Source organism: Oncorhynchus kisutch, linkage group LG12, assembly GCF_002021735.2.
Source record: "Oncorhynchus kisutch isolate 150728-3 linkage group LG12, Okis_V2, whole genome shotgun sequence".
In the NCBI taxonomy this organism is placed as follows: Eukaryota; Metazoa; Chordata; class Actinopteri; order Salmoniformes; family Salmonidae; genus Oncorhynchus; species Oncorhynchus kisutch.
This window is the reverse complement of record NC_034185.2, coordinates 14,927,861-14,943,987: the sequence shown is the minus strand read 5'-3', so window position 1 is coordinate 14,943,987 and position 16,127 is coordinate 14,927,861. Positions and strand designations below refer to the sequence as shown.

The following is a 16,127-nucleotide window of genomic DNA, read 5'->3' as shown; positions in this document are numbered from 1 at the left end:
AGTGAAAGTCCCTCCTATGAACTATTTATGTTCAATTGATGACCTTTTATGTATTAAAAGGATGTTCTACTCAAAAGGAACCCTATTGTTCTTTATTACTGTTTTTAAAGGGACGTTCCACTCAAATACAACCCAACATGATTTTTCTACTTTCCTTGGAAAATGGCCTACAACTGAGGTGTTCAAGTGGAAAATCACGTTAAGTTGTATTTTGAGGGGAATATTCCTTGTGCTTTAAGCATGCTCACCTTGATAACATTGAATGAATGAAAGTCATTAAACGTCTGAGAAAGTGACTGTCTACAACATAAGAAAACATGTGGTTGTCTCGTTCTTTTAGTTTCTTCTTGTCCTTTCTATTCATGAGTTTCTGTAACCTGTAGTTAACCCCTAGCTAACATTTTTACCTCAAGTCAGAAGATCAAAAAGTGAGAAAAAAAAACACAGTATGAAGCTGTAATCATAGATCTTTATTGCCAATATGCTAAACACCTCATTATAAAGAACAGCGGGCCAGCGGCAGCACTGTGTCTTTTGGTTATAGTGTCAGTAATAACCGAGTCTAGCACACATCCACAGAGAGGGAACGGTGAGACTGTATTCCCGGTAAACGCTGCATGTGTCGGCTCAATCGGAAATTACCTTTACATTTCTAAAACGCAATCTGTAACGCTTCAGTGATGCAGACTGAATAGAGTCCTAAGTGTTTTTGTATAAGCATTTTTCTCCTGGAGAATATGCACGTATGCCTTGGAAATGCTGCTAGCTACCGTGAACTGCATGGCAAAATGCTGCTAGCTACAGTGAACTGCATGGCAAAATGCTGCTAGCTACTGTGAACTTCATGGCAAAATGCTGCTAGCTACCGTGAACTGCATGGCAAAATGCTGCTAGCTACCGTGAACTGCATGGCAAAATGCTGCTAGCTACCGTGAACTGCATGGCAAAATGCTGCTAGCTACCGTGAACTGCATGGCAAAATGCTGCTAGCTACCGTGAACTGCATGGCAAAATGCTGCTAGCTACCGTGAACTGCATGGCAAAATGCTGCTAGCTACCGTGAACTGCATGGCAAAATGCTGCTAGCTACCGTGAACTGCATGGCAAAATGCTGCTAGCTACCGTGAACTGCATGGCAAAATGCTGCTAGCTACCGTGAACTGCATGGTCTCCTTATGTTGATTTGATGACAAACAGTGGAATATGTTCTAAAGTAAAAAAGAAAGTTATAATTTACAAATAAATCTCTTTAATTTACTGATCTAAAAGAAAACCTTATGGAACACAAAACTATCATTATTTTGGTTGATATAGAACCTGATGCATTTTAAATGTTCTTGTGATCATTAGTAGAATAGCAGAAATATACAAACCAAGAGGAAATAACCCTTTTTTAAATGAACCATTTATCGTATAAATATGAAACTATTCATGATTTCCCAGATACTGTGGAGCAATATGAAACATAAATGAAAGTGTTCAAATATTATGGAAAAACAGAATGAAACAGAACATAGGAAACTTTTCTGCAAGTAAGAGTATGAAGTTAATATACTGTATGTTCCCCTTTCTGAGTGGTCCCTGTCAGAAAAAAATAAATATTACCCTTTTTCAAAATTGACACCACATTTAAGAAAACACCAAAAAGCAAGGCTCTGATTGGCTGTACTTGATGTCTATCAGGTGCACATCATGGCGTACTATTACTGTGTAGTCCCACAACTCATAATCACACCTCTGGTTAAAAATAATGGTGAGTGATTTTGTTTGATCGCATCAAATTACATATAACCAAAACAGAAAGAAGATTTGTTATGCTAAAAGAAAATAATATATATTTTGGCACTAGTAAGTTTTCTGACAAGAATTTGAAAAGCCTTTTTACAGGAGTAAGTTCTCACTAAGGAGGAACTGGTAAAAGTGGTGAGGCAGATGTGTGTATCACTCACTCTCTTTATACTGCTCCTGTGTGTGTGTGTGTGTGTGTGTGTGTGTGTGTGTGTGTGTGTGTGTGTGTGTGTGTGTGTGTGTGTGTGTGTGGCAGTGCAGGGATTAGTTCAGTGACCATTCAGAAAGGGTACGTGGCTGTGTGGCCCTCATGGCCTCTGGGGAGGGGCCTTCTTATAAGGCCTCAAACTCATCAATCCTCTGCTTGGTGTTGCCCGATCGGATCTGCCGCAGGGTCTTGTACTTGTCCCGGCCGGCGCGCACGTTCTCCGTGTGGAGCAGATCGTTCTGGGTATGCTTAGTGTCGTCGCGGGCCTGGGCCAGCTCCGAGCTCAGGGCCTGCAAGGAGGAACACGATGAGTCAAGAAGAAGTCAACCAGGGAGGAACATGCCAAGGACATGAGTGAACAACAGGACAACAAGCTGTTGAAGATCCGGATTTGAACCAGATCTTTATAATAATCCAATAAATATATCCAGAATATTCTATATATTATATTTAGACACAAATAGTACGTATGCAGTGTTAAACGCTTCACTTCTGCTCAGAAGCCGCGCTATTCTGAGAAACTACCACAATGCTGACAGAGAAATTCCTCTGCTAGAGCTGCTTATTCCAGACTGACAATGACACATTCTCCTGGAAGGGAAACTCGAGTTGTTAACCATATATTTTCACCTACCATTTTAGCTCCCTGGTAACATAATTTGAATGCCATATTTGGCTAAGTAGTTTTCACCTATTAGTCTATAATTATCTGTTGTAGTGGACTACCAAGTAAATATACGAATATATGTAATTCTGTACCATCCAATCAGAATTAGCGATGTGACAAATGGAAAAATGTTCTAAACGTTTTAAACTGCATTTTTATCTGTTTTCTGTTAAAACAACAAGACAAATTCATTTAATTCCACGTGAATAAAAAAATGCACAATATGGTCCTATTTCGCATGGTAGTTCTATTGAGTATGTGACTGCTAGGGCGCAATGACGTTCTATCTATCTATCTCAGCCATAGGTTGAACCTCAAACCTAACACTTGAACCCTAAGCCCTTTATCACATGGCCACTTGCTGTTGTGTTCGATAGTGATCACAAATTTGTAAGTGTTTTGGGCTAAATGAGCATTGAGACGATGTCCACTCATCACTTTTTTTGCGAGCTTTGTCTCCCGCGACCTGTCTTGTGCATGACTCACTCGCCATGAAACAGTGAGAAAGTTGTAAAAACAAAATTACATCTCTCTACTCCTGCACAAAATATGTGCAAGTATATTGGTTGCCAGTGAACTCATCAGCTGATTTAGCTTGTTGTAGCCTGCCTGCTGCTAACTAGCTTCACTGACAAACGCAGGGATGGAATTTTAGCTAACTAGCTAAGGATGTTGGGCACTACTGATAAACAGTGTGTAGCTTGGCACTTAATTACAATAGTTTGACAGCTTGCTGATGAAGTTGTAGACATGTTCCCAGCAGTCATTCTGTACTTTAGCATGTTTCCAAAGCACCAATTGCCATGTTGTAACGTTGGATCAGCTAAAAGCGGGGCAGAGTAGGCTGTTCGCTGCTGTCGCTTGCCTTTCTAGGCCGTTTTTCCACACGATGACGTGTGGAGCGCTTTATATCCGTGGTAAGTAATTTCAAAGACTCATATCTCCTACTAACTAACATCACTGTTGCATTAGCTATTTGTTTCATTTAAAATTGTCCCTTCATGATGATGTTTGACCTCAATCCTATAGAAAAAGCGTGGGCGAACAAGGAGGCCTACAAACCTGACTCAGTTACACCAGCTCTGTCAGAAGGAATGGGCCAAAATTCACCCAACTTATTGTGGGAAGATTGTGGAAGGCTACATGAAACGTTTGATCCAAATTAAACAATTTAAAGGCAATGCTACCAAATACTAATTGAGTGTGTGTAAACTTCTGACCCACTGGGACTGTGATGAAAGAAATGAAGGCTGAAATAAATAATTCTCTCTACTATTATTCTGACCTTTTACATTCGTAAAATATAGTGGTGATCCTAACTGACATAAGACAGGGAATTTTTACTAGGATTAAATGTCAGAAATTGTGAAAAACTGAGTTTAAATGTATTTGTCTAAGGTGCATGCAAACTTCCGACTTCAACTGTAGGTTGATTTTCAACCAGTAATATATGATTCAAGACTGAGTGATTTAATGAATTAATGATTTAAACAATCAAATCAAGTGATCAATCAAGTGATACTCAACCCATTAAGCAACCAACCAATCCCTGCAAATTCGCACGTCTTGCTGCAAACTAATTGCTCTTACCATGAGCTGCCTCTGCACACGCTCGTTCTTCTCGGCCTCGGTGAGGCGCTCCTCTTCCAGGCGGTGGTCGTTGAAGCCCTCGTTCTGCAGGTCGGCACTGTACGTGCTGTTGTTCTCGCTGTCGTTCTGCTCCTCCACCATCAAAAAGTCCTGGTTGTCCACAAACATGGGCACCTCCACGAACATGGGGGGAGGGGGCGCCTGAGTGGGGGCCGTCATCACCATTTGCAGCTCCTCCTTGGTCTTCAGCAGGTCGTCCTGGGCCTCCTGAGCCTGGGGGGGTGGGGTGGGAGGACAGGGAGAGAGAGAGGGTTATTACTAGAGAACACTCTGGAATTCCCCACATTACAATACAACCAGTTCTCATCTTGAGCCACAGCAAAAAGTGATTCCATATGAAAGGTAGAGTAACTACAGTTACTTGACTGTGTGACATAGGCTTAGACTCAATCAGATCAAGCGTTAACCGGCGATAGCCGACACCCGCATAGTTGATATATTGGCGTTGTCGGAGGTGTAACTACGTTGGTGCTGTCAAATCGGTGAGCAGCTGACCTTGTTCAATGTCACGAAGCCCCAGCCGTCCCATTCTCGTTAGAAGTTCAGAGCGAGAAAATGTAGGCTATCAAGAAATAATAGCGCTCAAATTGAAAAATTTGATTAATTAGGATTTCTATCAGCCTAACGGTGGTGTAGATTACATCTCACATTCCAGTGTTCAAACTTGTAAACAAGGCTGCATGGGATTTATGTTAATGCGACTCCATGCAGCCAATGGCAATATCCGCTTTAGGTATAGTGCCGGGAGCCGCTTGTGGATTTAACAGCTCTAATGCAGTTTCACCTCCGATACCGGCTAAAGCGGATCTGATTTAATAGAGCCCCGATCGTGTGTGTGCGTGTGTGTGCGCATCCAACTGTGCGTGCTTGTGCATGCGTACAAATGCGTGCATGCATTTGTTCATGTCTGTGTGTGGCCGACTCACCCTGTGTTGCCATGTGTCAGCCTCCTCCTCCTTGCGCCTCTTGGCCTCCTCCAGCAGGGCGATCCTAGCTGTGTGCTCTGCCAGCTCTGCGGCCTGAGAGAGACAACAGAGGAGAGAAGGGAAAGAGGTGAGGACTTACACATTTGGGAGAGACAAGGAGGAAGACAGAGGAGGAGGGCGACAGGTCACAGACAGTTGGGTACAGTACACAAAAGACTACATGTCTGTGGGAAGGGATGGAGAGACAGCGAGGGGTGGAGGGGATAGTGTGGAGGCCTACAGGTTTTAATTCAAGGCTGAGAGCATTACAGGGCAGAGTAGTCCAATCTGTCTCAACATGTGCTGGGGCTGGCCAGAGTCCAATCTGTCTCAACATGTGCTGGGGCTGGCCAGAGTCCAATCTGACTCAACATATGCTGGGGCACGCCAGACTACAATCTGACTCAACATGTGCTGGGGCTGGCCAGACTACAATCTGTCTCAACATGTGCTGGGGCTGGCCAGAGTCCAATCTGTCTCAACATGTGCTGGGGCTGGCCAGACTACAATCTGTCTCAACATGTGCTGGGGCTGGCCAGAGTCCAATCTGTCTCAACATGTGCTGGGGCTGGCCAGAGTCCAATCTGTCTCAACATGTGCTGGGGCTGGCCAGAGTCCAATCTGTCTCAACATGTGCTGGGGCTGACCAGAGTCCAATCTGTCTCAACATGTGCTGGGGCTGGCCAGAGTCCAATCTGTCTCAACATGTGCTGGGGCTGGCCAGAGTCCAATCTGTCTCAACATGTGCTGGGGCTGGCCAGAGTCCAATCTGACTCAACATGTGCTGGGGCTGGCCAGAGTCCAATCTGTCTCAACATGTGCTGGGGCTGGCCAGAGTCCAATCTGACTCAACATGTGCTGGGGCTGGCCAGAGTCCAATCTGTCTCAACATGTGCTGGGGCTGGCCAGAGTCCAATCTGACTCAACATATGCTGGGGCACGCCAGACTACAATCTGACTCAACATGTGCTGGGGCTGGCCAGACTACAATCTGTCTCAACATGTGCTGGGGCTGGCCAGAGTCCAATCTGTCTCAACATGTGCTGGGGCTGGCCAGACTACAATCTGTCTCAACATGTGCTGGGGCTGGCCAGAGTCCAATCTGTCTCAACATGTGCTGGGGCTGGCCAGAGTCCAATCTGTCTCAACATGTGCTGGGGCTGGCCAGAGTCCAATCTGTCTCAACATGTGCTGGGGCTGGCCAGAGTCCAATCTGTCTCAACATGTGCTGGGGCTGGCCAGAGTCCAATCTGACTCAACATGTGCTGGGGCTGGCCAGAGTCCAATCTGTCTCAACATGTGCTGGGGCTGGCCAGAGTCCAATCTGACTCAACATGTGCTGGGGCTGGCCAGAGTCCAATCTGTCTCAACATGTGCTGGGGCTGGCCAGAGTCCAATCTGACTCAACATGTGCTGGGGCTGGCCAGAGTCCAATCTGTCTCAACATGTGCTGGGGCTGGCCAGAGTCCAATCTGACTCAACATATGCTGGGGCACGCCAGACTACAATCTGACTCAACATGTGCTGGGGCTGGCCAGACTACAATCTGTCTCAACATGTGCTGGGGCTGGCCAGAGTCCAATCTGTCTCAACATGTGCTGGGGCTGGCCAGACTACAATCTGTCTCAACATGTGCTGGGGCTGGCCAGAGTCCAATCTGTCTCAACATGTGCTGGGGCTGGCCAGAGTCCAATCTGTCTCAACATGTGCTGGGGCTGGCCAGAGTCCAATCTGTCTCAACATGTGCTGGGGCTGGCCAGAGTCCAATCTGTCTCAACATGTGCTGGGGCTGGCCAGAGTCCAATCTGTCTCAACATGTGCTGGGGCTGGCCAGAGTCCAATCTGACTCAACATGTGCTGGGGCTGGCCAGAGTCCAATCTGACTCAACATGTGCTGGGGCTGGCCAGACTACAATCTGTCTCAACATGTGCTGGGGCTGGCCAGAGTCCAATCTGTCTCAACATGTGCTGGGGCTGGCCAGACTACAATCTGTCTCAACATGTGCTGGGGCTGGCCAGAGTCCAATCTGTCTCAACATGTGCTGGGGCTGGCCAGAGTCCAATCTGTCTCAACATGTGCTGGGGCTGGCCAGAGTCCAATCTGTCTCAACATGTGCTGGGGCTGGCCAGAGTCCAATCTGTCTCAACATGTGCTGGGGCTGGCCAGAGTCCAATCTGACTCAACATGTGCTGGGGCTGGCCAGAGTCCAATCTGTCTCAACATGTGCTGGGGCTGGCCAGAGTCCAATCTGACTCAACATGTGCTGGGGCTGGCCAGAGTCCAATCTGTCTCAACATGTGCTGGGGCTGGCCAGAGTCCAATCTGACTCAACATGTGCTGGGGCTGGCCAGAGTCCAATCTGTCTCAACATGTGCTGGGGCTGGCCAGAGTCCAATCTGACTCAACATATGCTGGGGCACGCCAGACTACAATCTGACTCAACATGTGCTGGGGCTGGCCAGACTACAATCTGTCTCAACATGTGCTGGGGCTGGCCAGAGTCCAATCTGTCTCAACATGTGCTGGGGCTGGCCAGACTACAATCTGTCTCAACATGTGCTGGGGCTGGCCAGAGTCCAATCTGTCTCAACATGTGCTGGGGCTGGCCAGAGTCCAATCTGTCTCAACATGTGCTGGGGCTGGCCAGAGTCCAATCTGTCTCAACATGTGCTGGGGCTGGCCAGAGTCCAATCTGTCTCAACATGTGCTGGGGCTGGCCAGAGTCCAATCTGTCTCAACATGTGCTGGGGCTGGCCAGAGTCCAATCTGACTCAACATGTGCTGGGGCTGGCCAGAGTCCAATCTGTCTCAACATGTGCTGGGGCTGGCCAGAGTCCAATCTGACTCAACATGTGCTGGGGCTGGCCAGAGTCCAATCTGTCTCAACATGTGCTGGGGCTGGCCAGAGTCCAATCTGACTCAACATGTGCTGGGGCTGGCCAGAGTCCAATCTGTCTCAACATGTGTTGGGGCTGGCCAGAGTCCAATCTGACTCAACATGTGCTGGGGCTGGCCAGAGCCCAATCTGTCTCAACATGTGCTGGGGCTGGCCAGACTACAATCTGTCTCAACATGTGCTGGGGCTGGCCAGAGTCCAATCTGTCTCAACATGTGCTGGGGCTGGCCAGAGTCCAATCTGACTTAACATGTGCTGGGGCTGGCCAGAGTCCAATCTGTCTCAACATGTGCTGGGGCTGGCCAGAGTCCAATCTGTCTCAACATGTGCTGGGGCTGGCCAGACTACAATCTGTCTCAACATGTGCTGGGGCTGGCCAGAGTCCAATCTGTCTCAACATGTGCTGGGACTGGCCAGAGTCCAATCTGTCTCAACATGTGCTGGGGCTGGCCAGAGTCCAATCTGTCTCAACATGTGCTGGGGCTGGCCAGAGTCCAGTCTCACTAAACAAGTGCTGGGGCTGGCCAGAGTCCAGTCTGTCTCAAGTGCTGGGGCTAATAAACTGGTGATGAGGTATAATGACGTCAGTGTGGGCCATAGAGTTAGATAGAAGACTCATATTTGTATCTGTGCCAACCTGGCATCTCTGACAGCATGGGCAGCGCCATTAAAACGGGTTATATTCATCTGGAGTCCTCTATCTAACTATATGATCATTCGAGTAGAGTACAGTGCTTAGTGCTTATTGTAGGGCTCAGTACGCTGCTTTGTTGTTCACACACACACACACACACACACACACACACACACACACACACACACACACACACACACACACACACACACACACACACTTGACCATAAAACACCTCTGCCAATTGTGTTCAGCTGTAAAATTGGTGTCTGGCCCAAAAAGGGCAAACACAGCCTCTATTGAAAACAGTCAACAGGTTGCTAGGCTAGACTGCTGCTTAGTCACTGGAGATTCCAGTCTACCTAGTTAAAGCTGAGGAGATGTTGAGAGAAACCGTAGATTGTGTTGTAATGTTCATCCTAGTGGTGCCTGTTGTATATATGGGTTCATAGCGAGGCATTACATGTTTGAGGAAAGCCCCATTAGAGCAAACCCTGTAGCGTATCCTACATTCTGTTTCTTCACAGAGACGGACCATTTTGGTGTTTTATAGTGGCTTATTGTCTTGTGTCTTTATCTGTTTATCATGACACATTGCTCTGTTATGGGGTTGGTTCAGAGTGGCTGTTGTCCCATCTTTTCCCTGTAAAAACAGCCTCAGTGTTCCACTGTCAATAGTCTTCTCCCTAGACTACAGGTTTACTGTCAGGTCTGTTACAGTGACCCTGTGTGTGGTCTGGTGCAGAGCAGGGTGGGGTGGACACTGTCTGGCATAAAAGGATGTAGTCCACTTTTACTGTGGTGAAGGACATTAATTACAGTAAGGTACAGAGGCGCAGTCTTCAGTGCTGCATGGAGGAGTTCATTTCAGCTCTGCACAGTGCACTAGTGAGGTGAGGTTTGGAGTTTTACATGTTGAAGAGGTGGTGTTTAGGCTTAAGCTCAGCAGGCTAACACAGTCTTGTGTCACAGATAGGTCAATTTCAGAATTGTACAGTATAGTAGGGTTATAGCAGGGTTTCAATTTGCTGTGACATGGTAGCGTTATGGTACAGTGAGGTAAGGTTATAGGGGGGTGTGACATGGTAGCGTTATGGTACAGTGCAGTAAGGTTATAGGGGGGTTGTGACATGGTAGCGTTATGGTACAGTGCAGTAAGGTTATAAGGGGGTTGTGACATGGTAGCGTTATGGTACAGTGAGGTAAGGTTATAGGGGGGTTGTGACATGGTAGCGTTATGGTACAGTGCAGTAAGGTTATAGGGGGGTTGTGACATGGTAGCGTTATGGTACAGTGAGGTAAGGTTATAGGGGGGTTGTGACATGGTAGCGTTATGGTACAGTGCAGTAAGGTTATAGGGGGGTTGTGACATGGTAGCGTTATGGTACAGTGAGGTAAGGTTATAGGGGGGTTGTGACATGGTAGCGTTATGGTACAGTGAGGTAAGGTTATAGGGGGGTTGTGACATGGTAGCGTTATGGTACAGTGAGGTAAGGTTATAGGGGGGTTGTGACATGGTAGCGTTACGGTACAGTGAGGTAAGGTTATAGGGGGGTTGTTACATGGTAGCGTTATGGTACAGTGAGGTAAGGTTATAGGGGGGTTGTGACATGGTAGCGTTATGGTACAGTGAGGTAAGGTTATAGGGGGGTTGTGACATGGTAGCGTTATGGTACAGTGAGGTAAGGTTATAGGGGGGTTGTGACATGGTAGCGTTATGGTACAGTGCAGTAAGGTTATAGGGGGGTTGTGACATGGTAGCGTTATGGTACAGTGAGGTAAGGTTATAGGGGGGTTGTGACATGGTAGCGTTATGGTACAGTGAGGTAAGGTTATAGGGGGGTTGTGACATGGTAGCGTTATGGTACAGTGCAGTAAGGTTATAGGGGGGTTGTGACATGGTAGCGTTATGGTACAGTGAGGTAAGGTTATAGGGGGGTTGTGACATGGTAGCGTTATGGTACAGTGAGGTAAGGTTATAGGGGGGTTGTGACATGGTAGCGTTATGGTACAGTGAGGTAAGGTTATAGGGGGGTTGTGACATGGTAGCGTTATGGTACAGTGAGGTAAGGTTATAGGGGGGGTTGTGACATGGTAGCGTTATGGTACAGTGAGGTAAGGTTATAGGGGGGTTGTGACATGGTAGCGTTATGGTACAGTGCAGTAAGGTTATAGGGGGGTTGTGACATGGTAGCGTTATGGTACAGTGAGGTAAGGTTATAGGGGGGTTGTTACATGGTAGCGTTATGGTACAGTGCAGTAAGGTTATAGGGGGGTTGTGACATGGTAGCGTTATGGTACAGTGCAGTAAGGTTATAAGGGGGTTGTGACATGGTAGCGTTATGGTACAGTGAGGTAAGGTTATAGGGGGGTTGTGACATGGTAGCGTTATGGTACAGTGCAGTAAGGTTATAAGGGGGTTGTGACATGGTAGCGTTATGGTACAGTGCAGTAAGGTTATAAGGGGGTTGTGACATGGTAGCGTTATGGTACAGTGCAGTAAGGTTATAAGGGGGTTGTGACATGGTAGCGTTATGGTACAGTGCAGTAAGGTTATAGGGGGGTTGTGACATGGTAGCGTTATGGTACAGTGAGGTAAGGTTATAGGGGGGTTGTGACATGGTAGCGTTATGGTACAGTGAGGTAAGGTTATAAGGGGGTTGTGACATGGTAGCGTTATGGTACAGTGCAGTAAGGTTATAGGGGGGTTGTGACATGGTTGTAACATGATTCTGACATGGTTATAACATGGTTGTAAGATGTTATAACATGGTTGTAACATGATTCTGACATGGTTATAACATAGTTGTAAGATGGTTGTAACATTGTTGTATGATGTTATAACATGGTCGTATGATGTTTGTGTGGTGGTTCTCACCAGCTGCTCCTGGTTGTGCATCTGGTCCTGGGCGTGGCGGGCCAGCTCCTCCTTGGCCAGCAGGGCGGCCTGACGCTCAGCCTCCAGGCGGGCAGCCTCGTCCTCCGCCATCCTCCTCTCCACCTCCAGCTGCATGGCACGCTGCATCTGCTCCTGCAGGTCTGGAGTGGGAGTGGGAGTGGGAGTGAGAGAGAGTGAGAGAGAGAGTGAGAGAGAGAGAGAGAGAGAGAGAGAGAGAGAGAGAGAGAGAGGGGAAGAGAGTACAGAATATATATTTAATATTGAATACTGCACTGTTGTGAAGGGCTTGCAAGTTAAGCATTCCACTGCACTTGTGCATGTGACAAATAAAACGTGAAACTTGAAACTAATGTGGTTTCAGAGATGCTGGTTTAACACTTTTTCAGGCGTTGTGAGATCTGATAGTAGCCTAACACGATACACAGACTAGTAAGGCATCAAAGACGACCTGGAAAACACCTAAAACACCCAAACACATGCTCCTCATGCAGGTCAGACTCAGAGAGACACTGACAGATAAAAGACAAATACACTTCTGCAAGACAGAGATATTCATAAACACATATAGTAAATAGTACCAGACATACTACAGAACTACACTAAGAAGCACATAGTACTAGTTATACTACAGAACTACACTAAGGAACACATATAGTACTAGTTATAGTACATAACTACACTAAGGAACACATATAGTACAGAACTACACTAAGAAGCACATAGTACTAGACATAGCACAGAACTACACTAAGGAACACATAGTACTAGACATACTACAGAACTACACTAAGAAGCACATAGTACTAGTTATAGTACATAACTACACTAAGGAACACATATAGTACAGAACTACACTAAGGAACACATAGTACTAGACATACTACAGAACTACACTAAGAAGCACATAGTACTAGTTATAGTACAGAACTACACTAAGAAGCACATAGTACTAGACATAGCACAGAACTACACTAAGGAACACATATAGTACTAGTTATAGCACAGAACTACACTAAGGAACACATATAGTACAGAACTACACTAAGGAACACATATAGTACTAGTTATAGTACATAACTACACTAAGGAACACATATAGTACATAACTACACTAAGGAACACATATAGTACTAGTTATAGTACATAACTACACTAAGGAACACATATAGTACATAACTACACTAAGGAACACATATAGTACTAGTTATAGTACATAACTACACTAAGGAACACATATAGTACTAGTTATAGTACAGAACTACACTAAGGAAAACATATAGTACTAGTTATAGTACAGAACTACACTAAGGAACACATATAGTACTAGACATAGCACAGAACTGCACTAAGGAACACATATAGTACAGAACTACACTAAGGAACACATAGTACTAGACATAGTACAGAACTGCACTAAGGAACACATATAGTACTAGTTATAGTACAGAACTACACTAAGAAGCACATATAGTACAGAACTGCACTAAGAAGCACATAGTACTAGACATAGTACAGAACTACACTAAGGAACACATATAGTACTAGTTATAGTACAGAACTACACTAAGGAAAACATATAGTACTAGTTATAGTACAGAACTACACTAAGGAACACATATAGTACTAGTTATAGTACAGAACTACACTAAGGAAAACATATAGTACTAGTTATAGTACAGAACTACACTAAGGAAAACATATAGTACTAGTTATAGTACAGAACTACACTAAGGAACACATATAGTACTAGTTATAGCACAGAACTACACTAAGGAACACATATAGTACTAGACATAGCACAGAACTGCACTAAGGAACACATATAGTGCAGAACTACACTAAGGAACACATATAGTACTAGTTATAGTACAGAACTACACTAAGGAACACATATAGTACAGAACTGCACGAAGAAGCACATAGTACTAGACATAGAACAGAACTACACTAAGGAATGCATATAGTTTTAGACAAACACTACAACCACATAGTAAACATAAGGTCAAAAACAAACTAACATTACAATCAGAACCACCCTAACAACTCTCTAACATTACAATCAGAACCACCCTAACAACTCTCTAACATTACAATCAGAACCACCCTAACAACTCTCTAACATTACAATCAGAACCACCCTAACAACTCTCTAACATTACAATCAGAACCACCCTAACAACTCTAACATTACAATCAGAACCACCCTAACAACTCTCTAACATTACAATCAGAACCACCCTAACAACTCTAACATTACAATCAGAACCACCCTAACAACTCTAACATTACAATCAGAACCACCCTAACAACTCTCTAACATTACAATCAGAACCACCCTAACAACTCTAACATTACAATCAGAACCACCCTAACAACTCTCTAACATTACAATCAGAACCACCCTAACAACTCTAACATTACAATCAGAACCACCCTAACAACTCTCTAACATTACAATCAGAACCACCCTAACAACTCTCTAACATTACAATCAGAACCACCCTAACAACTCTCTAACATTACAATCAGAACCACCCTAACAACTCTCTAACATTACACTTAAAATGTTAGTAAGGACAAAGGACCGACCTCTGAAGCAGACCTTCAAAATGAAGTACAAAATCTTAGAAATGTATGATTGCATTATGGATAGTATGGAACCACCAGGCACTTACTGTAGTTACAGGGTTGTTCTACTTCCATGATGTAATCCTAAACCCTCTCCACAGCTATTCATGGAAATAATAATACAATAATAATCCGGTTAAGTAAATCCGACAGAAGGTATACGCTGTCTGCTAGACTGAATATGGAGATAAACCATGGTCATATTCATTAGGGCTCACCGTAGCAAAACATTGCAGAAATGTTTTGCAACGGAAAACAAAAGCAAGCATTTCTTATTGGACACGTTCAGGTAGTCCCTTCCTGTTTTAGTAGCTTTTCTTCCATTTGATGCCTAATGAATACGACCCATGTATAGTATAATAATATATAAGGTTACAAACAAAGGTCGATGAGGAAGCATTGACAGTCAGTAAATGCCTTATCAACCTGATAACTGATATCTAACCATGCAGAAACAATACCGCCGGGCTATCTAAGGTTCACCGGGACATAAAGTCACACATAGCACAAGGTATAGCTGTATACTACTACTTCCAGTAAAATAGAACTTCAATAGAAATTTTCAAACTATTTAAATGCAAATTGTTGTCAACAGAGTAATTTTCTCAAATATCATTACTGATTTAAGCTATTTAATGCGGCATGAAAATGCAGCACACACACCAACAAACGCATGTACACACACATTCTCTGTCTCTCTTACTCACACATCTCCCTACATTTAGGTGATAAATGTGCTCTGGTTGACCCTAGTGTCCTCACCAGTCAGACCCTGTTCTCCCCGGGCATACCTTTCTCTGCCTTCTTGGTCTTCTCCTCAAACTGGTAGAGTCTCATCATCAGATCCTGCTTCTCTCTCTCCATCTGCTCCTTCTCTCTCTCTATGGCCTCCCTCTTCTTCTTCTCGTTCTCCAGCTGGGCCCTGCAGATAAGAGAGGGCCGGTGTGAGACACAAAGAGAGGCTGACGTGTGCTGGCTAATTAAGTAATAATCACCCTGGGGTCATTGGCCCCTCTCGCTGTGTGATATTACACACATTGAGTAGAGACACACTTTGTACACACACACACACACACACACACACACACACACACACACACACACACACACACACACACACACACACACACACACACACACACACACACACACACAGTAGCAGGCATAAACTGTCATTCTACAGATACCCTTCGTAGTTTGTTCAGTGATGTTAAATAAGCTGGTTAGACAATCTAGACTAATGACACAAAACACCCTTTCCCCTTTATTGTTGATGGTTGGCAGCGTAGGGTTAGGCTCCTGTGTAGCGTTAGGTTTAGGGTTAGGCTCCTGTGTAGCGTTAGGTTCTAGTGTAGGGTTAGGTTTGGGGTTAGGTTCTAGTGTAGGGTTAGGTTTAGGGTTAGGCTCCTGTGTAGGGTTAGGTTTAGGGTTAGGTTCCAGTGTAGCGTTAGGTTTAGGGTTAGGTTCCAGTGTAGGGTTAGGTTTGGGGTTAGGTTCTAGTGTAGGGTTAGGTTTGGGGTCAGGTTCTAGTGTAGGGTTAGGTTTGGGGTTAGGTTCCAGTGTAGGGTTAGGTTTAGGGTTAGGTTTAGGTTCTAGTGTAGGGTTAGGTTTGGGGTTAGGTTCCAGTGTAGGGTTAGGTTCTAGTGTAGGGTTAGGTTCCAGTGTAGGGTTAGGTTTAGGGTTAGGTTCCAGTGTAGGGTTAGGTTCTAGTGTAGGGTTAGGTTTAGGGTTAGGTTCCAGGGTAGGGTTAGGTTCCAGTATAGGGTTAGGGTTAGGGTTAGGTTCTAGTAT

General features: G+C 45.1%; 1 protein-coding gene across 3 annotated transcripts in view; it reads right to left on the bottom strand.

The window, feature by feature from the left end:
* Window positions 1-449: 449 nt before the first annotated feature.
* The window catches only part of ezrb (ezrin b), a 51,315-nt gene continuing 35,637 nt past the window's right edge, over window positions 450-16,127 (bottom strand). For 2 of the 3 annotated variants that reach the window (XM_031836958.1, XM_031836959.1), the window contains exons 11-15: window positions 15,128-15,258; window positions 11,688-11,848; window positions 5,240-5,332; window positions 4,254-4,526; window positions 450-2,286 (exon numbers count right to left, since the gene is read on the bottom strand). In XM_031836958.1, coding sequence (XP_031692818.1) covers window positions 2,122-2,286; window positions 4,254-4,526; window positions 5,240-5,332; window positions 11,688-11,848; window positions 15,128-15,258 — 823 coding nt within the window. In that variant the 3' untranslated portion in view covers window positions 450-2,121. Of the gene's footprint in view, window positions 2,287-4,253; window positions 4,527-5,239; window positions 5,333-11,687; window positions 11,849-14,383; window positions 14,506-15,127; window positions 15,259-16,127 lie in introns of those variants that run through there. The other variant, XM_031836960.1, reaches the window with a different exon arrangement.